This window comes from Daktulosphaira vitifoliae, unplaced genomic scaffold (genome assembly GCF_025091365.1).
Source record: "Daktulosphaira vitifoliae isolate Bord-2020 unplaced genomic scaffold, ASM2509136v1 Scaffold_1, whole genome shotgun sequence".
In the NCBI taxonomy this organism is placed as follows: domain Eukaryota; kingdom Metazoa; phylum Arthropoda; class Insecta; order Hemiptera; family Phylloxeridae; genus Daktulosphaira; species Daktulosphaira vitifoliae.
The window spans coordinates 6,396,148-6,419,390 of NW_026099572.1; the positions used below are offsets into that span (position 1 = coordinate 6,396,148).

At 25.4% G+C, this 23,243-nt stretch overlaps 3 protein-coding genes across 8 annotated transcripts; 1 reads left to right on the forward strand and 2 right to left on the reverse strand.

The window, feature by feature from the left end:
- The first annotated feature begins 257 nt into the window (after positions 1 to 257).
- LOC126909137 (exonuclease mut-7 homolog) lies at positions 258 to 5,852 on the forward strand. Of its 4 annotated transcripts, none has more exons than XM_050691845.1 (16): positions 258 to 279; positions 570 to 734; positions 819 to 968; positions 1,039 to 1,179; positions 1,249 to 1,466; positions 1,542 to 1,738; positions 1,802 to 1,980; positions 2,042 to 2,231; positions 2,311 to 2,669; positions 2,871 to 3,011; positions 3,119 to 3,253; positions 3,373 to 3,527; positions 3,591 to 3,821; positions 4,061 to 4,189; positions 5,319 to 5,612; positions 5,676 to 5,852. In XM_050691845.1, exons 1-16 carry the CDS (start codon positions 267 to 269, stop codon positions 5,817 to 5,819), a joined length of 2,841 nt encoding a protein of 946 aa, XP_050547802.1. In that variant the 5' UTR covers positions 258 to 266; the 3' UTR covers positions 5,820 to 5,852. The 4 variants fall into 4 exon arrangements, with proteins under 4 accessions (XP_050547802.1, XP_050548408.1, XP_050548603.1 ...); XM_050692451.1 differs by having other exon boundaries at positions 2,314 to 2,669; XM_050692729.1 differs by lacking the exon at positions 258 to 279 and adding an exon at positions 355 to 504.
- A 2-nt stretch (positions 5,853 to 5,854) lies between these two features.
- LOC126894208 (U3 small nucleolar RNA-associated protein 18 homolog) lies at positions 5,855 to 9,140 on the reverse strand. 2 transcript variants are annotated; one of them, XM_050665161.1, is made up of 10 exons: positions 9,005 to 9,140; positions 8,878 to 8,938; positions 8,614 to 8,703; positions 8,387 to 8,504; positions 8,138 to 8,326; positions 7,875 to 8,072; positions 7,644 to 7,812; positions 6,670 to 6,959; positions 6,472 to 6,611; positions 5,855 to 6,067 (listed from the first exon to the last, which is right to left on the reverse strand). In XM_050665161.1, exons 3-10 carry the CDS (start codon positions 8,688 to 8,690, stop codon positions 6,043 to 6,045), a joined length of 1,206 nt encoding a protein of 401 aa, XP_050521118.1. In that variant the 5' UTR covers positions 8,691 to 8,703; positions 8,878 to 8,938; positions 9,005 to 9,140; the 3' UTR covers positions 5,855 to 6,042. The 2 variants fall into 2 exon arrangements, with proteins under 2 accessions (XP_050521118.1, XP_050521037.1); XM_050665080.1 differs by lacking the exon at positions 8,878 to 8,938 and having other exon boundaries at positions 9,005 to 9,119.
- Positions 9,141 to 11,625: 2,485 nt separating this feature from the next.
- On the reverse strand, positions 11,626 to 23,149 carry LOC126910329 (F-box/LRR-repeat protein 6). Of its 2 annotated transcripts, none has more exons than XM_050692941.1 (8): positions 22,874 to 23,149; positions 19,595 to 20,938; positions 17,122 to 17,288; positions 16,894 to 17,063; positions 16,506 to 16,646; positions 14,791 to 15,175; positions 14,564 to 14,723; positions 11,626 to 14,507 (listed from the first exon to the last, which is right to left on the reverse strand). In XM_050692941.1, exons 2-8 carry the CDS (start codon positions 20,785 to 20,787, stop codon positions 14,300 to 14,302), a joined length of 2,424 nt encoding a protein of 807 aa, XP_050548898.1. In that variant the 5' UTR covers positions 20,788 to 20,938; positions 22,874 to 23,149; the 3' UTR covers positions 11,626 to 14,299. The 2 variants fall into 2 exon arrangements, with proteins under 2 accessions (XP_050548898.1, XP_050548812.1); XM_050692855.1 differs by lacking the exon at positions 22,874 to 23,149 and adding an exon at positions 21,797 to 22,129.
- Positions 23,150 to 23,243: the final 94 nt, after the last annotated feature.

Below are 23,243 nucleotides of genomic sequence, written 5' to 3' on the forward strand. Positions count from 1 at the left end.
ATGATTTTTCTTTATTTTATTCGGGGTGGTTAATTTATTAACATTCCTCTTATCATACGACTATGGCATTAACCCAATGTTTTTACACTAAATGGTTGCATTAAGTAATAAATTGTTTCCTTGAAAATGATTAAAGATTTAGTTGGCGTTTATAAATGTATAATAATACAAAACATTTTAGGAAAACGAAAATAATTGAACTTTTTTTGAGGACATTCGCATTGATTGTTTTGTTTGAAGTAAAAAGATAAAATGACAAGAAATTAATGCTCATGAGTGGTGCGTCACTGTAGCAGATTTATTGATATACTTTGTTGATAAATTATAGTACACATTATTGTGATTAGAATAAATGATAACAATATAAGAAAATATTGAAATATCCAACTGAATTTATTGACATTTGTTATATTTTTTAATGAAGTTATTTGTTATTTTTTATAATTAAATATAAGTGATTGAAAGACAATGCTTTTATTCAAACACAAATATTAGTAGATTCTTGTAAATTTCAAATCAGTCATACTTATTAAGATAACACTTATTTTGATTTAATTAAATTATGACAGAACGTTGGAATGATCATGGTAAACCCCAAAACAATCCCAATAGTAGAATGCCATTCAGTGGAAATTTCTCCTCTCAAAATTCAGGACAAGTAACACATTTTAATCATAATCCTGCAAGATCAACTTATGTAAATAGAGCACCAAGGTTGCCTTTTTATCAAAATGGTATGTATTTTTTATTTAATTTATATGTATTTTTGTATTTTTTAATTAATAAATATTTGTTCATAACTACCAATTTATGTTTAGATCAAACCTACCAAACTTCAAATACTAATCAACCTAATAGAAGTAATGTAAGTCATAGGTCTGACGATAGTTATCACCATAATTCTGAATTTAGTCTTGAACCTAAAGTAGAAAATTTTGCAAGACAAATACAAAATATATGGTCAACATGTGAGTTTCTTATTGAATATATTAATAATAACTTATGTTCAATATTACTAATGCTTGTCAAAAATATTAGGGAAACAAAGCAAAGTCTTGTCTGAAACACTATACAATTTTTTTGAATCTAGTCCAAATCCATATACTTCATTCCTTGCATTAATCAGTATAATATCAGAAGACAGAATCAAAGGAAAAGCTTCTACAATCATTCATACAAGTATAAAGCATTATTATTTATTCTCAACCCTTGTATAATTAAATTCTTTTTAACATTGTAAATTTATAGTATCTGAAGAGTTTTACAAATGGATTAAAATTAAAGAAATCAGTTATGCTCATATTTTAACTGATGATTTAAAATCACGTGCATACAAATTATTGTTAGAAAAACGAATTGGTTTGAATACTATGAATGTTGTAAATAAAATTTTTAAGTGTAATGAAAGCATTGATCTAATGATCAAATTGATTAAAGAATCAATAAGTCAAAAAAAATTCAAAGAAGTAAGAAGAGGAGACATTAATTTAAAAAAAAACTAATATTTTTTATATAATTAAAATTTTTTCATCTTACTACAGGCATGTTATGCTACAATGTGTTTAGATATTCAAAATAGATTTAGCATTGAAGATTTTTTAATACCTCTTTTTTTTCTTAACATGATTTCTGTGACAGAAGAATATTTAGCTTCCAGTAGATTTCAGCAAGAAGCTTTGATTAAATACTTAGATAATTTATTAATTGAAAATGATGATTGCCTGTATCAACTAGCCAAGTAATGCCTATATTATCAAATACTAGATTTTAAATATAACTTATATTGATTTAAAAATTTCAGTCGTTTGAATGTCACTCTTTCCAACAATAATTTCAGTAATAAAAAACAAATCAAAACCAATTTGACAAGAATAATGAAAAAATATAATATATCAAATGATTTTGCTCCAAATATTACTAAACAAAAAAGAATTGGGGCTTTAAAGTACTTGTTCTACAGGTATCAAAGTGGTACTTTAGGTAAAATTAATGAAAATTTTTTCAAAATAACTTGACTACTACTGTGTGTTTGATATTTAAGGTGTTGATGGTTGGAGAGAAATGACTTTAGAGTCAATTGGTGATGATATTGAACTTGCACTAGAAATAATAAAAATATTAGATCATAATAGTGAATTTCAAGAAGCAATTTATATAGCGCAGTTATTTTCTATAGACTCGTATTCTCTACCTCTTTCATTACAACAAGAAATGTTGTACAGAAATAATGCGTATGTTATACTGTATACATTATTATTATTATAATTAATTATAATTATTGATAAAATTATATTCTCTACTATTTTATAGAAGTGTTTCATATGTTGACCAACCTTTAGTAACAAATGACGTAACTACATTTGATTACTATGAATTATCGTTATCAGAAAAAGATATATACATAATTGATTCTACATCAAGATTTGATGAATTTCTAGACAAAATAAATAAAACGTTTGATGATGGGTGTTCAAATTTTGTTGGTCTAGATTGTGAATGGAAACCAGAGTTGACTAGTGAAAAAAGTGATCTTGCTTCCATTCAATTGGCTACTAATAATGGAATTTATATATTTCACATTCCACAATTGCAACCAGCTGAGAACTATAGATTATATTGGCAAGAGTTTTCAATGAATATATTTAGTAATATCAACATTTTAAAATTGGGTAAGTGTAAAATTGTATAATACATAATTATATTTTTAACATTAAATCTAGTAACTGGAGGTACCTTAAGACAAATTATTGATCAAAAATAGTGCTTGTCAGTCATTGCTTCCTTATTGACTTGATCATTTTAAATTTAGGTTAATTTAATTAAAATCAAAATCTCTTTCAACTTTTTTTTTATTATATTAAATTTTTTAGGTTTTGAATGGAAAGGTGATGCATCAATGATAAAATCAACATTACCTATTGATAATATGTTAAGTGGACCTGGATTTCTTGATTTAAAATTACTGTGGAAAAAACTTGAATCTTATTACAATTTCCTTCTTCCTTTCCAGGGTATTTAATTTTTTTTAAATTAAATTAAAAATATTTATTACCTAAAATTTTAATTTAAATATTTTTTATTGAATTTATTTATATTTAAAAAAAAAAATTAACTATAGATCCTAGTGACGATATGAGTTACAATAGTCTCTCAGATCTTGTTAAATTGTGTTTTGGAAAACCTTTAAATAAGACTGAGCAATTTTCCAATTGGGAAAAAATCCCATTAAGGCCTAGTCAAATAACTTATGCAGGTGAGAGAATATTTCTTACAAAATATAGATTTTGAAAAAAGTCATTTTTTTTTATTTATGTAAACTCAAAATTATATTTAAAAAAAATTATGAATTGCTAAGTTTTATTATTTTAATAGCATTGGATGCATACTGCCTTATTGAAATATATAATATTTTTAAAATGTGTTGTGATACCAATGATATTCCATTGGAAGAAATATGTCAAAAAATTATGAACAAAGGTTATTCTGAAGTATCAAAACCTAAACTAAAAAACAAAAAACACAAACCAGTAAAATCAATTATTTACGTATTTATAATTTTATTTAAAATTAAATTTTATTTTGATTCATAGAAATTGTTAAAAACCAAATGTGAAAATTCAATATTTACCAATATTTCTGGAGTTAAAGATTTCAAAATGCTTGTTCCCAATACTTTAGAAAAATTAGCTGAACGATTAAGAAAATGTGGTATTAACTGTACTATTGTGGATCGATCAAAATTATATAACTTTGAAAGTGTTATTAGTCAAATAAGAGAAGAAAATTTACACTTTATAGCTTTTGGACATTTGTACCAGAAAGTAAGTTTTTTTCTATATTTATTTATTAAAAAATGACATTTGTTACATTTACTATTACTATATTTATAAGAATATTTGTTTTGTATAATTACCCATAAATTAGTGAATTCAATGAAAGATTTTTTTCAACTTATTACAGTTTAAAGTGAATTCAATTTATTTCCCTAATAATTGTAATTTTATAATAATTTATAACAAAATGTGGAATGAAATTATTTAAACATTTTTTTTTTTTTAAGGCAGCTGAAATACTGCCAATTGGTCAATGTTATTGCGTGCAAAATCATAATCTAGACGATCAATTACAAGAAGTGTTAAATTATTTCAACATAATGGTAAAGAAAGATGATTTAAACAGTCGTTGTCAGGTATTATTTAAATTTGATATTATAAATTATAAGGTTAAATTTAAAATATTTTGTGAAAAATTATTTAATGGAGTACACTCAAACTATGTATTCCAAAATTTATATATTTTTTATTTTAATTCTTAGTAGTGTTATAAACCTATTTTAGAATAGGGCTTTGCTTCCGTGCCACAAAATGTTTTATTAAGGTATTACATAATATGTGAAGTTTGAATAATTCCTGTGATAATATGGGACCTCATTTAATTTTGAACTTCGGGCTTTGCAATGATTTAACCCAGACTTGGGTTTGCATATAGGATTTCATTATAAAAATAACTTTTAAAATAGTTCCCAAATTAATATTAAGAGGTGTTAGCATAAGGTGGTTGAAGGATATTTTTAATAATTTAGAAGAGAGAATGCCAAAAGAATAGAGAAATACTTTTGTGGTGCCCATATTTAAAGGTAAAGGAGTCATGCAGTAGTGTAAAATCGTAAGGTAATAGAATTGAGATTTGGGGAAAAAAAATGTCAAAAGAATAAAGAAACATTAGTAATAAAAAACCAATTTGATACTTTGCCTGTGTGATAAGAGAATTATAATGAGATTGAAAGGTAAGTTCTATAAGACTGTCTTAGACCAACTATAATGTATGGTTCAGAGTGTTGGGTGGTTGACAAGATAATAGAGAGCAGAAATGAGAATGTTTAGATGGATAAGTGGAGTGACTAAAGAAGATAGCATAAGGAACGAACATAAAAGTGAGAGTATAGGAATAGTGTCAATCGTGGATAAGATAAGAGGAAATAGACTTAGATGGTTTTGTCACGTTATGAAGATAGAGGAATCGGAAGCTGTAAGAACAGTTATAGAAAAGAATTTTGAAGGTGGAAGAGGTAGAGGAAGACCATAAGAGATGAAGGGATCTTATTAATTGTGATATGAGAACGGCTGATGTGTGCATAGATAATATGGGAGATTGTGTCAAGTAGAAGATTAGAATAAGGGTGGCTAACACCAAGTAGTTGGATTAGTGGTAAGAAAACAGAAAAAGTATAATATAATATTGAAATAATTATTTTGTGATAAAATATTGGTATCTTCTTAAAGAAATCCATCTAAATATTAAAATATTATTTATTTTAGTTTTGTAATAGTGATAGTTATGAGTCAGTTAGTAGTTCAATAATGCAAAAAATATACAATTCAATAATTAGTTCTGCAAATAAATCTGTCATAAAAAGTGGTCCACCTCCTCCAGACGAGGATGATATTTATGACGACTACAGTAATTTTGATGATGAAATCTCGGAAGACGAGGGTACAGCTCCTCCATGCAATTCTAATTATGTAGCATCATCTGCTTCTTGTGGAATGACTAGTAGTGATCCATATAGTCAACTTTTGACTGGTTTTACTTATGAAAATTGGGAAATAAATGTTAGTAATTGAGTATTAATTGTATTAAAAATTAAATATATATTTATATTTTCTTTATTTTAGATAAAGCCTCTATCACCAGATATGTTTAAAGATCCCACGAGAGTATTTAATATATGCAATAAATGTGGTTCAGTTGGTTGGGATAATTCGCAATGGGAAAGTGCTTTAGGAATTAGTTTAGGTATTCAAAATAATAAGAATTAATCTTATTTAGTTCTTAATTTATTACAAAATCAATGACTATATAATTGTTTTTTTATTTTAAAACAGTTAATGACAGTTTTGTATAATATTTTAGAATTACATGATAACCAACAAATTTAAGTTTTAATAATACATAAGTTTGCTTGATGTTTTTCTTGTATTATAAATATATATAATATTATTTTATTATTGAATCAACTGTAACTCTTTAAATATGATCACCTTAATAGTTATCAAAATGAGTTAATCTGTAAAAAAAATTAAATAAATAATTTTAATTAAGTAAATAATAATAGTACATATGTTTTGCTTATAAATTGCAATATTCTTTTAAATCAATCATATAGATAATTATTAATAACCGACATGTTGACATTATAATTTGTTAACTATTTGACAGTCCTTAGATTTTAAACATATATTATAAATGTATTGTTTATATTTTTCATTAGAACTATTTACTTATATAAAATGAAAAACATTTGAAAACATTTAACTAATATAAAATAATTATTGTTGAATAAGAACTATACTTAATACTGTAGTTCCATAATATTTTTTAAAATTTGAACATCAAGTTATATTAAACTTGCATTTGAAATAAAATGTGTAAAGCTAAATAACTCTATGACTTATACTATTATTAAGTTACTTATAAAGAAGAGCTTCAGATTTATTATTTCCTAGACCAATATAACCACTATTTGGTGAAAAATCAATGGATGCTATTTTTCCTACATTTGAGTTTGTAGTAGGAAAATTTGAAAAAACTGTTTTGGATGGTACATGCAACTAAAAAAAGTTTTATTTTAATAAATTTAATTACGATTGAAATATTACTTTATTTTACCAATTTTATAGCATCATTTTTGTGATCTGAAACCATTGCCAAAATATTTGAATATTTATTGAATTTTAACTTGGTTACAGCAGTTACCAAGTTAAGAATAGTTTTTTCAGGTTTAGGTTTTACATCACATGGCAATTTATACAAATTTACGACACCTGATGATGAGCCTGCAGCTAAATATTGGTTATCATTTGATAGTGCTAAAGTAGTACCTTGAAGACAGCCATCATCCATAAATTTCTTAACACATAACCGATTTATCATATCCCATTCATAAATTTCTCCTAAATCTAAGCACAGAATTAAATTTAAAAAAAAGTTGTTTAAACATAACTAACTATTTTATAGTTATTTTTTATTATCTTTTTTTTTTTTAAATAATAGTTTCAATAAATAGATATGTAACTCAATTTTAAACTTTTGTCAGAGCATTTATTTACAAATCTTAACAATTTAATTTAATTTCATAAGGAATATTCATTCAAAATAATAATACAAAATATTATAGATTATACTTGTGATAATAGTGATATTAATAAAATATAATACAAAGGAATCTACTTGTATACTTACATAATACAAAATGGTTTATTTTTAAATTAGTTTACAACAAACTACCTGTGTATTATTATAAGTCAGGGGCGTGCCTAGGTAAGGGGTGGTTTTGAGGGTTCAAACCACCTCCAAATTGACTTTTTAAATTTTTAACCTTATTTTTTTCATGAAGTTATAATTATATATTATAGTACATTACAATCACGGTGAAATAAAATTTTGTTTTTATAAGATTATGTCTTCAAATGTGTTTTTAAAATATAGTGTTAAAATATTATGGGTTTTTATGAATACACTTGGGATAGTTTATTTTATGCATACTTATTTTAATGATATAATGGTAAATTTAATACTAACATCAAAAAATTTGAATCACCCTCAAAACAAAATTCTAGGTACGACCCTGATAAAAGTATTACCTCCAAAAGAATACATGCGTTTTCCATCAGAAGTAAATGTCAAAGCATTTACTTCACCATTCATCTTTAAAGTTGTTATCCATTCTTTACTTGAAGAAGTAAATAAATGAATGTCTCCAAAATTTCCACAAGAGGCAATTATTTTACCATCTGGTGACATACAAAAATTCTAAAAATGATAGTTAAATAAATTAAAAATGTAAGTAAAAATCAAGTATGTAATCATTTTACATCCATTTTAGTCACTCCAATAGTATGATGAACTGGAATAAACATTGATCTTCCTTCCATTAAATCATAACAATAAAAATTACGTTGTGATCTTGATCCCACTACAAATTGGTAACCATCTGTAGTAAAATGTGCACAATCAATAGGAAATTTTTGGAATTTAACAGATTGTAATTTTTCATTTTTAAATCCATCTACCTAAAAAATGTTTAAATTGATTTGAAGTTTCTGAGTACACAAATAGATATAAAATAAATACTCACTTGTACAACAGATGCCCGACCTGATATACCAGCAATTAAAGCCAAGTTACTAGTTGGATGGAACTCTAAAGATTTTAGAATTTTGCCACAAGATGATGTTGTTAGATTTAAATTACGTACTTTTTTCAAACTGATTAAACCCTTGGCTAGGTTAACACCTTTTTTAGATCGTGCCAAATTACCACTGTACTGTAAAATTAAGTGAAAAAGTAGTAAGAATAAAAAAAATAAATTAATTAATAGTAGTACTTTAAGAATGTCATCAGCACTATCTGTATCATTTTTAGACTGTTTTTCTATTTTAGCCCATTTTGGTTTTCCAACAATACTGATGTACTTTTGACGTAAAATTTTATTTTGCTCTTTTCTAAAAATGATAAACAAAAAAGTTTTAATTATTAAGAGACTATCATTGTAAATTTTAGTTAGAGAAAAAATTCTTATTTGAACAATAAATTATCAATATAAATACTTACATAGAGTCGGCTTCATCATCTTCATCTTGCCATGCTCGTTTCAAATGACATTTATTTTTACTTTGACTATCCATCATATTATTACTATCTCTAAAAAAAATAAAACTAATACTCTTAAAAAAAATCTGTAAAAAAGTTTGTACTGAATCAGACAACTAATATTAAAAAGCGTTAAAAACAAATTTTTGATAAATTCATGCAAAATCATGTTTTGAGTATATGATCTCAATTTGATTTTGTATTAACACAAAAATTCACTCTTACTTTAATTACAATATTTTATTGATTAAAATTAGTTTGAAGTCCCGTACTCTTTACAAATCACCTAAAAGTTCCATTTTTTGACATGAGTTGATAAAACCTGAACCAAATAAAAATAAATTATACTTACTCAATTTCATTGTGATCCATATTTATTAAAATAACGCATATGAAGGAATTTACTAAAAATTTGCACGTGTTTATGTTTGACAATATTGTTATCAAAAAAAAAAGATTATTTTTAACGTTATCAAGTTAAATGATAAAAATCAATATGATATCAAAACCACAAATATGTATTTCTGTATTATTATGGAATGATTAATTATTTTGATATTTTCTAATAGAAAAGTCACAATTTTGTCTGGTCCTAACTGTTCATATTTTCATATATATTTCTTAATTGACATTACATTAGACTTAGTAGCAATAATTAATTAATTCTCATCCTATTACATGAAATCAACCTGTATTACTATTAAATTTTTAACTATTGCTGATATATCTTTGTAATCTTTTGATACTTAAAGATTTGAAGGACTCAAAAAATAGTTTATGACAATTTTTTTATGCAAATTAACTCAGTGTACTGATATAATGATATTGAATTGTACCTTAAGAATAATATAATATTAACTTTTAGATAAATCTTTAAGTGGAAGTATTTTTTGATCAGTTGATCAAAAAAAATAAGATTTTATTAAAAATTTAGCAGTGCGTTTATTGAAATTGTTAATCATGGACATTTTTTTTGCTATTTTATAGTATCAATATTCTATTTTTTTTAAACAATAATTACATAGTATGTAATTATTGTTTTATATTATTTATATGTATATTAGGGTGGCCCTCAAAAATCGAATGTCTTTTTTTTTTTTACGCTACCCCTTAATTTTTTTTTAATGGTCAAAAAAATGAGCTGTGCAAAATTTGGGACCGATCCGTTAAGGTTAACCCGTGCCCCCGGGCCTATTAAGTTGAGTCGAAGAGTCAAATTTAATAGAAATAACTGATCTATGTCTCATAACTTTTTTTTCTCTTAACTTAGAATAATAAAAGTAAAACTCAAGTAAAGGAAATTTTACAAGAAATTCAAAAATAATAACTTCAATGTTGTTTTCTCAATAAATAGCCCACAAAAACACTACATACAGTAAAAAACATGTAAAAGTCTTAAAATACGTTATAACTGATTTTGTTGATTTTTAATTATTTATTTTCATTTTATTTTTTGGAAAACGCATATTCGTTTAAAAAAAGATTCTAGAAGTTTAATTTTTTATGCCAAGTACGATAATTATATTAGATTTATTATTTTATGGACAGTTAATTAATGATTAATTACAAACCTAACAGTTTAATTTAATTGTTATTAACAATTTTTAATTTATTTTTTTTTAAATAATAATAACTTTAAAAAAAATATTTTAACAATAATTAAATTATATTATTATAATATATTTTTTGATAATGTACTTTTTTTACAATTAGGAAATTTTTTCCGATAATTACTTACTATTTGTAAAACGTATTGTTTCTGTTCTTCATTTGTAGTTAATATATTAATGTAGTCTTAGATTAATTTAATGCCACGCTAGGCTGTATCATTAATGACTCGTAATTTACTTATAGTATTTAAAGCATTTATGTAACTGTTGTTCGCACTCCAAAATGATGGATCAATTTTCAAAAAATCAGTGTTCAGATTAAATAGTTGTAAATTTGATGGTAACTTACTACCAGTTATTCCGTGGGAATAATTACCAATAAGATAAATATTAGTTTGTAATACTTTAAAAGACGCTAAAAGTATTGTACATATGTGATTAAAACGTATCATTTAATATATAATAATAAACAGGTAAAATATATTTAACGTGTTCACAAATTGTCTACTGCATTTATACAACACAAATTATGTCAGTTGTCGAAAATAACTCAAACATACTTATCTTTAATAATAATATAATTGGTACTATCTTAAAGTAATTCAGTAAACCGAAATTGATATATTGATACGACAAAATGTAATAATACAATCAATTTTGTTAAATTTGTAATTAATCATTAATTAACTGTCCATAAAATAATAAATCTAATATAATTATCGTACTTGGCATAAAAAATTAAACTTCTAGAATCTTTTTTTAAACGAATATGCGTTTTCTAAAAAATAAAATGAAAATAAATAATTAAAAATCAACAAAATCAGTTATAACGTATTTTAAGACTTTTACATGTTTTTTACTGTATGTAGTGTTTTTGTGGGCTATTTATTGAGAAAACAACATTGAAGTTATTATTTTTGAATTTCTTGTAAAATTTCCTTTACTTGAGTTTTACTTTTATTATTCTAAATTAAGAGAAAAAAAAGTTATGAGACATAGATCAGTTATTTCTATTAAATTTGACTCTTCGACTCAACTTAATAGGCCCGGGGGCACGGGTTAACTTTAACGGATCGGTCCCAAATTTTGCACAGCTCATTTTTTTGACCATTAAAAAAAAATTAAGGGGTAGCGTAAAAGAAAAAAAGACATTCGATTTTTGAGGGCCACCCTAATGTATATAGCATATTACACTACATTAATCCATTAAATCAATTGTTTAAAAATTGTATGTTGTAAAAATAACTGACACAGTTTTCATTTATTATATAATTACATTATATTATTCAAATAACAATTTTTTTTTACTTATTTAGAGAGCCATATTTTACCTTAAAAATAAGGCAAATAACTATAAACGAGAGACAGCAAAAACAAAATATAATTATGGATATTTGTCTATACAAAATTGGTTTACCAAATTAATTATGTGTATAAGCTGAATGTCATTTATAAAAAAATTGACATTACATTACTCCCAGACTTATTTAACCTAATGATATACAATACACACGGTACAACAAAAGTTCATTCAAATGAATGGTTTTCAACAACAATATCAAAATTATTTGATAACAAAAAATAACTTAATTTTTTATATAATTATTTGTGTAAGAATTCCTGAAATATTTAAAATATCAGTTTTAATTCACAGAATAATATTTATATTATTTTCAATCATATTTAATTACTAGAATTTAAAATATGATCAGTTGTGATAAAAATTGTATGAAAACCAATACATTTCAATAAAAATTTTTATAATCCTTGTATGTGTATATTTATAAATAATAAAAAAAAAATATATATATATATGATACATAAACAATACATTTACATAGTTTTTTACAGTCTCAACAATAAGTAATTTACATTTTATGGACAAAATATATTAATCTATATTAAACTTTTTTTTTGTTATTTACAATAATGATTTAAACTACATATATTCAATATATAAAAAGTTAAAATAAAAAAATAATAAAAAACAACATAATTCAACTATCTTAACAAACAAACAAAAACATTTGATTTATACAAATTAAGTGATATATTGAAAATAAATGAGAATCAAGCAAAACTTTTTCTAAGAGGTTTTTATGTTTTAGAAGATAATAAAAAAATTTGGCCCCAATAAACAGAATAATGATTACAATAGTTGTATTACTCAAAAATCCCATTGATTTAAAACAAAACAATTTAACTTTAAAAATTAAAAATATACATTAAAATTATTTGAAAGACAGTGTTTTGAAGAATAATTACATAGATATACAAATCTTAAACATTTTTTAAAAATAATACAATAATGACTTTCAAATTCGATGTAAATTTTTGTAGTAGAGTTTAAAAATTGTTTAATTTTTATATTTTTAACAAAAGAAATTTTAATCAAGGGATTTAGGCATATTAATTAGTAAAAAAAAATATTTATAAAAACACTGTATGTCCATAAAAATATTATAAAACGGCTAGGTATCAAAATTATTATTCATATAATATATATATATATATATATAGATTTTAATTTGCAATTATTAAGACTATCACCTGGTTATTGGTTAGAATATTGTATTTTAAATAAATTATGTGAAAAATTATTAAGAAGAGTAGGACTATAATTTATAAAATATAATTATGTACATGGTATTTCATTTTACTGTGTGCACAATAATTGAAAATAATATTTTAATAAAAGCAATTTTTTTAAACATAATCTACTAGAACAGTAAAATATGTATAAAAGAAAGTATCACTATATTTACAAATCTAAGTTAGTAAATTTAGCTTTGTTTACACTGTATACTTGTAACAATGTTGTTAGTTTTAATTAATACTTTTTGAAAGAAAAAAGGAATATGTAAATTGTTTTATGTTGTGTCAATTATGTTTTAAAATTTAAATGATAAAATTTATAAACTATTTTTACAAAAAATATTAGTTTTCAGATCTATAACCAATAACATATATTTTAAATTATAATCAGCAAAGATTAAAAAAATTTAAGGAAGAAAAATTTAATTTAATTACAAATAACACAAAAAAAAAAAAAAATCAATAATGAATCACAACATTTTTTTATTTCATATTAACAAAGTAAAAATATGTAAATTATTTATAATAACTTAGTTCTAACTTAAATTATAACAAATAAACTAGATTTTGGGATCATGTGCATATAAAATTAGATGACAGTGATTAATTTAAAAATAACAATTTGTTTACAAAATGATAATAAAATCCAGTATTTTTCAGAATGAATATTTTTAATAAATAAAATTGCATGTTTTAATTTTAGGAATGATTTGAGCAATTGTAAAAACAAGTCAAAATTATTAAGGTCTTAAAAAAATTTGGATTTAAAAATCAAGTGTTTTGTTTGTATTAATAAAAGAATATAACTTAATTTTTAATAATGAACTTATCAAAATATTTTACAATGAACAAGTAAAAGTAAAATATAAAATTGATTATTTTATCCACAGGCTCCATAATAATTGTGTTGGTTTCTAATAATGAGTATTGTTATTGTAGTTCTTAAGTTATTTATGAAATAATATATTTTTAAATAAAAATTGAAGTAAGAATTAATAACTTTCAAATTATTTTATTTACAAAGTAAATATACTAAATCCTGATTTAAATATAATCTAAGCCATATCTCTTCAATACAAAAAAGTATCATTATTATTTTTAAGACTCCATGTGTTTCATATTACATAGTATATAGTGAACAACATAAAAAAGTAAATTACTATTATTATTAATGACAAAAAAAAAAAAAAAGAGATGCCACAGAAATTACTATTTTTTTTATATTTAATTTTAATAAAATTTGTACTATTGCTCAAATTCTTTTCATGTGGAACAATATTTAAATAATATATTTATACTTTAACTATCACATTAGACAACAATATCATAATTTCTATCTATAACATACTGTTAAAAAAGTAATGTTTCTTTTAAAATTAAAAGAAAAAAAACAAGTAAAAAATGAAAAAAGAAATGGAAGGTACCTTACTTAATATATAACTCTAGCCGCCTTCTGATTCTTGAGATGAATCATGTTTATCATTTAATTGAATACGTAATTCAGCTAAAGCATGACCTTTATAAAGTCTTTTAATGCCTCTTGGTAGTCCTCGACATGACGCTAAATTTAATGAATTTAGCAAAGGACAACTATTAAGAATTGCTTTAACTGGTTCTAAGCTTATTGACGAACCAGTGAGATCCATTTTCCTAAATAAAATATAATTTCATTCTTTAGTAAAATTAAAATTATAAGAAAAAAATACCTGAGCAAAGAACTTTTTCCTTGTTCTGCTAATGCCATGACAGCTGCATCTAGAGTGGTGGTGTTAGTAGACCAAGAAAGATCTATCTCCATAAGACTGTGACTCCACTTTTTGCATATCAAATCAAGACCAGAATCATTTATTCGTGTCACACAACAACCTAAAAGAAAATATGTAAATTTTGTAAATATTTTCAATGTTTAAAATATTTGGTAAAAATTAATTGCCTGATAAGTAAAGGTGAGTTAAATCCCAAGCTGGTACTCTAACTAAGTACTCAGTAACTCTAGAACATCCTCTGACATCAAGAAGGCATAATTTATGGGAAGTTTTTAATATTCTTTCAAGAGCATGATCATCAATAAATGGTTGCCCAGAGGCATTTAAATCATTTGAAATTGTAGCTACACTAAGTTCTTCCAATAATGGAAAACCAGATGATAACCCTTGTTCTTTTAAAGATGTAGCACTAAGGCATAGTTGACTAGTAGCCATTCGCAATACACGCAGCTTAGGACAACCTTCTTGCAATTGTTCAATATGAAGATGACCCGTATTTCCAACCATTCGTACATTAGTAAGGTCCAGAGATTGAAGATTTGGACAATATGTCTACATTTTAAAACACATTTGATTAAAAATAGTGAAAGCAACTAAGTAATTGACAAAAATTATATATACTCAGTACTTAAATTTAAAGGGATATATTAATAAAAATTAATTATTTAAAATTTTTTATATTATCATAAAATAAATAATTTCTTTGAAAATTTCAAGAAAATATTATTTTAGTACTGTTGATACAGCTTTTTAAAGTATGTTAAGATATGATTATGTTTTTCATTATTGTTCTACATTAAAATTATCTTTGCTTAAATAAACATTATCATATATCTACATATTTTTTCGCGTATGAATTAATAATATTCAATTTATTAGTACTATTTGTGTCTATTTTTATTTTATATTATTTCTATTATTATTTTATTTTATTTATTTTAATTTGTCAACATTTTTATATTTTAACATAAAAAATTGAATGTCTTAATTTTTTAATTGTACTATTTGTTAGAAAAAATTTACAAGACGATAACTATATAATATTTTAATAAAAAATTTACTGTAGACATCATAACTATGAAGAAAGCAAAAGATTTAGAACAATTACATTAGCCAAAGATTAACTTGTTATAACAAGTTAATAATCATGGATAAAGAATAAAAAGAACACTTGTTTCTACATCTACAAAAACATGGAAATTTTGTCAGATTTATAAAAATTTGCATATTTTGTCATATTGGTATTTGCATAATTTTCTCTAAAATTAATGGTTTTATAAGATAAGATCCTAATACTAATTTTATACAAAATATTTAGATCTATGATTTATACATTTATTTTTATTAGGTGTTTGTTTATGAATAAAAAAAAAAAAAAAGGAACCCAACTGTCCAACTTTCAACCAAAAATTGGCAGTCTTGTCTTGAAATGTTTAATGGTTTCTTTGTACATATATATACATAACTTTGGGAGTGTCATCTAAGAATTTCTTTAAAAAATAACCTTCAACTATAACTTAGTATAATATTAGCATAATGTATTTGTCTAATAATAGGGAATTAAATGGAGTTTAAATATTTGATTCAATGTGGAAAATCAAGAGGTACTTGAGTATACACATAATAATTGATGATATTTAAACTTAAGATTTTTGGTTAAGTTTGAAAATCAAACTGATATGATCAAATACCATACTGAATTTATTGAATAATGATAAAAAAAAAAAATTTTGTCTAGAAACTATTAAAATTTTGATGTTTGCTACGGGTTCAATTTTAAAATAGAAATTTTGGTCCATATGGTTTGACCCCAAAAATTAGGGTTTGTAACATTACTAATATTAATATAAAATATAAATAATTATAATTAATATAAACTTACAGCTAGTGAATTAACAATTTGTCCGATCCCTGAAAGTCTATTATCTGCTAAATTTAAATGTGTTAACCTTGAACCCATGTATTGTGTCAAGAACAATAAGGAGTTTAAACATACTCCACTTTTACCACAGCTATGTTGAGCCTAAAATTAAGTTTATTAATTTAAAAAGGTTTTATTTTTTAATAAGTCATGATAACTACTAGGACTTTATAGATCTTGAAAGTGTAACAAATAAATCATGAAAAAAGACATAGTGCAGAATAAGAAACCTAAGATTTGAATTATTTGTTTTTGGAAACAATAAATTGATAAACAGGCTATGATACACTTTCAATAAGGATAGTAGAATTGAAGAAAAAAATACTGTACAAATAAATGGAAAACTTGCATTTATTCCAGATAAATCTATCCGTTCGAGGTTATGAAAATTTGTGACAAGAAAACGAACATTATCCATAGTTAATCCTTCCCAACCAGTTAAACTCAAACTTTTAAGTTTCAAACAAGAAGTACTTATTTTATCCAAAATAACAGGAATGCCAGTAAATTGCCAACCACCTAAAAAATATAATAATTATAAAAATAATACTTAAATTTTTTTTTTTTTTTTAATTACCTAAGTTAAGTTCTTCAACATTTGCTAGCCGATTTTCACACAGCCACCTAAAATTAATATCATTTCTAATAGGATTTTTTGAAATCCAACGTCCAGCTAAGTCAATATTAGTCCAAAGTAATGGGTCAGAAGCTACAGCACGCCATTGTTTACATACCCGAGATACCCTGCAATTAAAAAATAAAATATTAAAAATAAGTCTAACAAACAAACAAACTATTAATTTAATTGTTTGATTATTAATGCCTATACAGAGTTAAATTTTAATATTATTTCTAAAAATTATAATAATATACACAGTGTAACAGATCTAACTGGCAACTATTATAACTTTTGATCCAATAATCATAACTTTATAATTTTTATTTATTTTTTTGCATTTATAGACTATGTTAAACCATATTTTTCATTTTTTTTTTTTTAAAACAAAAATATTAAAAATGATTTTTTATAGTTTTAAAATAGATAGTTTTTTTAGCATTTCTCATGAAAAAATTTAATGAGTCAATAACAATACTAAAGCAAAACTTATTTAGTTACAATCATTATAATACACAGAATAGGTATATATAAAATACTTGTAACTCAACAATTACTTGCGCAAAATTATTGTGGACTCTTAATCACTTTTGTAAGAAGTGCCAAAATTTGGCTATTAAAAAAAAGTTTTTATTATTATTACTAAAAAGAAATAATAATAAGTATTAATTTAATATAGTTTAAGAATGCCAGAGATTGTTAAAAAATAATAATAATTGCAGCAAAATGTTCATTCTATCAAAAGTTATAGAAGTTGGGTCTTTACTGCCTATGTGAGTTTTACTCCAAAGAGATTCACCTAAAACCGTGATCAGCGTTAGCACTAGGTGCTATTTGCCGGGCACAAAGGATCAGTGAGCGAGGGGCGACAAGTCGGTCCACAGTCACCGTATGTTCAAAGGAAACACCAGAGCCTGACAACTAAGTTATCCATACCATTTGCCTCTGGTTTACACCAAGTGTAAGTTTTAGTTCTATATGAATCTGTAAACCTATTATATTATAATATGTATATTAGGGTGGTCTTTTGAAATTAGACATTCTCACCGCCAAAATTATTTATGTATAAATTCTAAAAACTTTGAGTTCTAAGGAATTTGGTGAAAATTATTCAACATTAACTCATGTCACAAGAGGGTTGAATATTGAACTTAGTAGGTAGTTGTATAGTTTTGTGACAATTACTTAAGTATGACACTAATCATAAATATAACAAAATTAATGATTATCTAAATTCTATTATTTAAAAAGCTGCTACATGGAAATTTTGTAGTAATTTATGGTATCTTTTATCAGATAATGTCGCATTGTCTTTTTATGATGACTGAATTTTATCGGATTAAAAATTAAAATGTCCTTAAAAATGAAGAAATTACAAGGCACAAGTGATTTAAATCAAAATATAAAAAAAATTATTGTTTTACAAGACAAAATATTAATAAAAAAAAAACAGATATTGCATTTTTGGAATCACTTAACTTATTTTTTAGATTTCAAATAAAAAATGTTTTTCAAGAGACAGAAAAAATATTTTATCAAACTGATTAGTTATTAATGATGTTGCTGAATGTAGAATAAAACTCATTTAACACTATAACAATATATTGACAAAGAATGATAGCTAGAAACACTTTTGGTTATAGGGTTGTCTGTGATTGTAGATTTAAAAAAAAAAGCACATAAATGAATAAATAAATATTTTAGTAAATAGTATACAATAAAAAATATTAAGTATAATTTTTTATTTAGAAATAAATTAATGAGCCATAAAATATAATCTAATATAATAAAATATAATCTACAAAAAATTAAAAAACTAATTCCTTAGAGTTCAATATTCAACCTCTTATGTTAAGGTTAAATAATCTTAAAAAAGTTCTTTAAAACTCATTTTTGTTTATAGTTAAATAATTTTGGAGCTGATAAGGTTGAATAAAAAAAATGTATTTTATAATATAAACCTAATGTATATTATTTTTGTTTTAAAAAAATAAAGATCTATATAATACAATCGAGTTATAAGAATTTAAATATTTACCATAAAATATATAAAAGTAAAAATTTTATAATCTAATAAGATTCTACTTTAAAATTTTAGACTATTTAAGAATTGAAAATTCATAGAAAAACATATTGATTACACATGGCTACTATTATTTAGACCCATACTGTCAATATGTATTTAATGCTTATTATAATAACTTACTTCTCATAAAGACATAAGTATTATCTTTTACAAAATGTATTTTTGTGGCTATTAGAGTTTAATCCTTTTTGATATTTTTTATTTTGAAATTTTTTTCTAATTTTAAATGAAAATTCAAAGATTGCAATAAAATAGTTAAGAATTAAATACTAATAATCTAATTAAAAGTATACATGATAAATTATTATTACTATATTACAATATATTTATTTTTAAATTAAATTTTACCTGGCAAGAAATGGAATGCATCCTTCAGTCGAAGTTACCAGTTGAAATACTTTATACAGAATTTCATTAGGCAACTGATCACCCCAAGGACTTTGTGTAATTGGTTCATCTGGGTGCATACTTTTGTTTTCATCAGATTTTTTTCTGCTTTTTCTTTTTTTCTTTTGTGGCATTGATGTTAAAGATATTTTTAATTTTATACCACCATTTTCAGCTGGAGCTATCTCACTATGGTAAATTGTGCCAGCAGGCTGTTTTTTGGGCTTTAAAATTTTTTCTTTGGGGGCTGACCTTCTTTTACGTGGTTTTCCTGATTTAGTAAGTGTTACACCATTAGGAATAACAATTGGAAGTTTAGATGTAGGTGCTACAGGCGAAACAGTAGTAGCCCTTGTAGACTCACCATTAATAACAGGGGAAATAACTTGAGGTTGAATTATTAAGGATTCTAAATCAACTCTTGGTGAATAAAGATCACTAGACAAACTTTCTATTGATCGAGGATTTGTTTCAATTGATCGTTCACTACCTGTTCTTTGAGTAGTAGCAGGACTTATAACACTATCACTTAAGCTAGAACTTTCTCCATTGCACATTGGCGATGCAGCTAATACTCCTGCACTTGGACTGTCAGAAATACTAACAGGAGTAGGAAAACTAGCAATAGTCGGAGAAATTCCTGGAGAATACTGATCATTTCTCACTTGTCTATTAGTGAAATCTAACATAGTTGATGGCCCTGTAGTAGCTGTAGATGTAAAAAGATTTTCTACTTGATTTGGTAGAGGGCAAGGATCAAATCCAGGTAGTTGAAGGGATGATGAACTAGAAGTATCCATCTGATTAAAATTTGAGCCTAATGTTTGAGGGTTATAATTGAAAGCCATAGGAGAAGGATTAGGCGTTAAGACAGTATATCCACCATAAGAGTCTCCCATAAAAGTTGAGTTCTCATTGCTATAATTTTGGCCATGTAATTGACTTGATTCTAGGCGATTACGAAATGAATCTTGCATCATATTATTATTGGGATGCAACATATTATATGACAGGGAATCATACCTAGATTGATGCAATGGTGGATGAGATACACTCTTATCTTGATCCAATAAAAACTGTTTAAGACACTCATGATCTTGGTCTATTTCTAAATGAGAAAATGACGGATCAAAACAATTATTAATATTGTCCATGTTAATTATATAAGCAACTGCTATATGATTTTAAAGCTATCCATTTACATATAGTACTATAGGATGTAAATCTTGGACTTCTTTTTGTTCCATTAAGCTAAGAAACATTCAGATGCTGAACCAATAAACTATCTCTAGTCTAAGACTATTTCTGAAAAAAAAAAATAAAAATATTATGTGCTAGTTGATTGGTTTTAACAAAAAAATTCTATCTCCTAATCCCCTTACATGTGACCTATACTGAGAAAATATGTATTGCCTACAAGCCTATATTTCAGTGGATAGAAAGACAGTTATACAGGATGATACTTTAGTTTATAAGGATATTGATCAATATCATTATACACAACATATAATTATTAATATCACTAGTAAAAGAGAATAATCTCTACACAGACGGAAGTAAAAAATAAATAGATAACTAATTATTCAAGATAACAATCAATTAAGCATATAGATATACAAAAAGAGCTATATACTCGAATAAGAATATATACGAGCTTCATTAACAAGATAAATATTCATTTCATACTATATAAATTAATATTTCATTATTTGTTGTAATTCTAGATATCAAACATAATATTAAAAACAATAAAAGTTTAATTGCTTCACAATTTTTGACAAGTTGCGCCAAACTAAATAATTTTCAAATTTGTAACAAAAAAATAGCAGTCCACCTACACGTTATCAAGAAGTGTTATCACGTCAAAAGGTAATAATTAAGTGTAAATAGGACAAGCAGAATGATAGCTTAGTGTGCTGTCTCGCTAACTCGCTGACCAAGTCTGGTTAACAACAGGGAACGCGAGGAAATTGGAACATCCATCTAGAGCTTATCCGACAATTTTAAGTTATCCCTTTAACTGAAAATTATGGATACGACGGACGCGGTGGCGCCTAGTCTATACCCCACCTAACGTTAGGAATAAAAGTTAGCCATCAAGCGAAACCATAATTTGCAATATTTAAAACACAAGAGACATGTATACAACAATCTTGAACTTACCGTGGTCCGGAACGGAGGACGAAAGCGATCGTGATTAATGGAACCTGAGAACAAGGTCCCGGAGATGGCGGCGGTGTAGACCGCTGCTGTTGTGTATTGATCTAACACGGCGCGACGGCGGTGCACAATGCAACAGCGATTTTGTAGCGCGCAAATAACGCTGATGAACGATGGCTGACGGAAACGGTCGTCATCGGCGGTTTAGCAAGTACTCAAAGGCGACAGACACCACAGGAGCAACAATTATCACGAAAGTACACCAGAACACACATCTACTACTGCGGACGTACATCCACTGACCTTCGACCGACGGTAGTGAGAAACAAACTAATGGGCTATTGTCAAAATGAAACACTCATATGATTGGCTTAAAAATAAACTTTCCATCACAGTGCCGCCAACCCGAAAATTTTCGGTACCCGTACCATTTGAGCTCATATTGTGTACACTTGGCTACATTGGCAGTGTCTATACCTACGACAAGTAAGCAGCATCAAACCCGCTACTGGAGCCTGCCGGGAACATAACAGCTGTTCACATCACAAGTACGAGAACCCGCATTATTACCCGCCCATCAGCACCAACCTACTACCGCTCTGACGACCGCCGGAAATTTTGTAGGTCAGATAACTTTTTCGATATTTCTATTCAAGTTTGAATAGTTTGTAATCTTAAATTTCTTTAAATTGCTTTAAATGTTCTGTTTGGTAACTATTATGGAAAATAAAGCCGTTTACTTTTATCAAGAGTAACACAGCGCTATCTACTATTAATTAAAAACAACTAAAAGTTATAAGTTGGCGCAGCCTGTTACTTGCATACAAAGGCGGCACCGCAATTTGAAGACGATGACCCGCGACGAGTATGGAATTTTGGTGGAATTTTTTTCCAGACTTGCCAAGACCTTGAATTTTAGACTCGTTTCAACCCTGAAATGCTACGTAGGACGTGCCTCCCCCCACACAGATTAAAAAAAATTTGTACACAAATGCGCGTAATTGTCATAAGATACTTTATTTCAATTTCTATGTGTATAATTCATACAAAAATCTTGTAGATAACTTTTATTTTACTTACTTTAAATGTGCTGGTTTTTCTTTTACCTTTGATGACGTTAGTACTTTTTAATTTCAATATTATAATCATAAGATTCAATTGTACTTAATTCTCATGCAATAATAGATAAAATTTATTACAATTAACAAATAAAGTTTTTTACAATTTTTATACCAAAAAATATAAAGTAAGATAAATGCTGTTATATCAGTACTCAGGAATTTTAACTAGTTTACTTAGTTTTGCAGAAATCTGTTTATTGAATTTAAAAAACTATGTAGTTTGCAACTAACTTCTTATTTCCCATCAAATATTCACACAAGTGTACCGACAGCAAATAACTATAGCCGCAAAAAAAATCTTATAAAATAAACACCTTCATCTGTTGTTG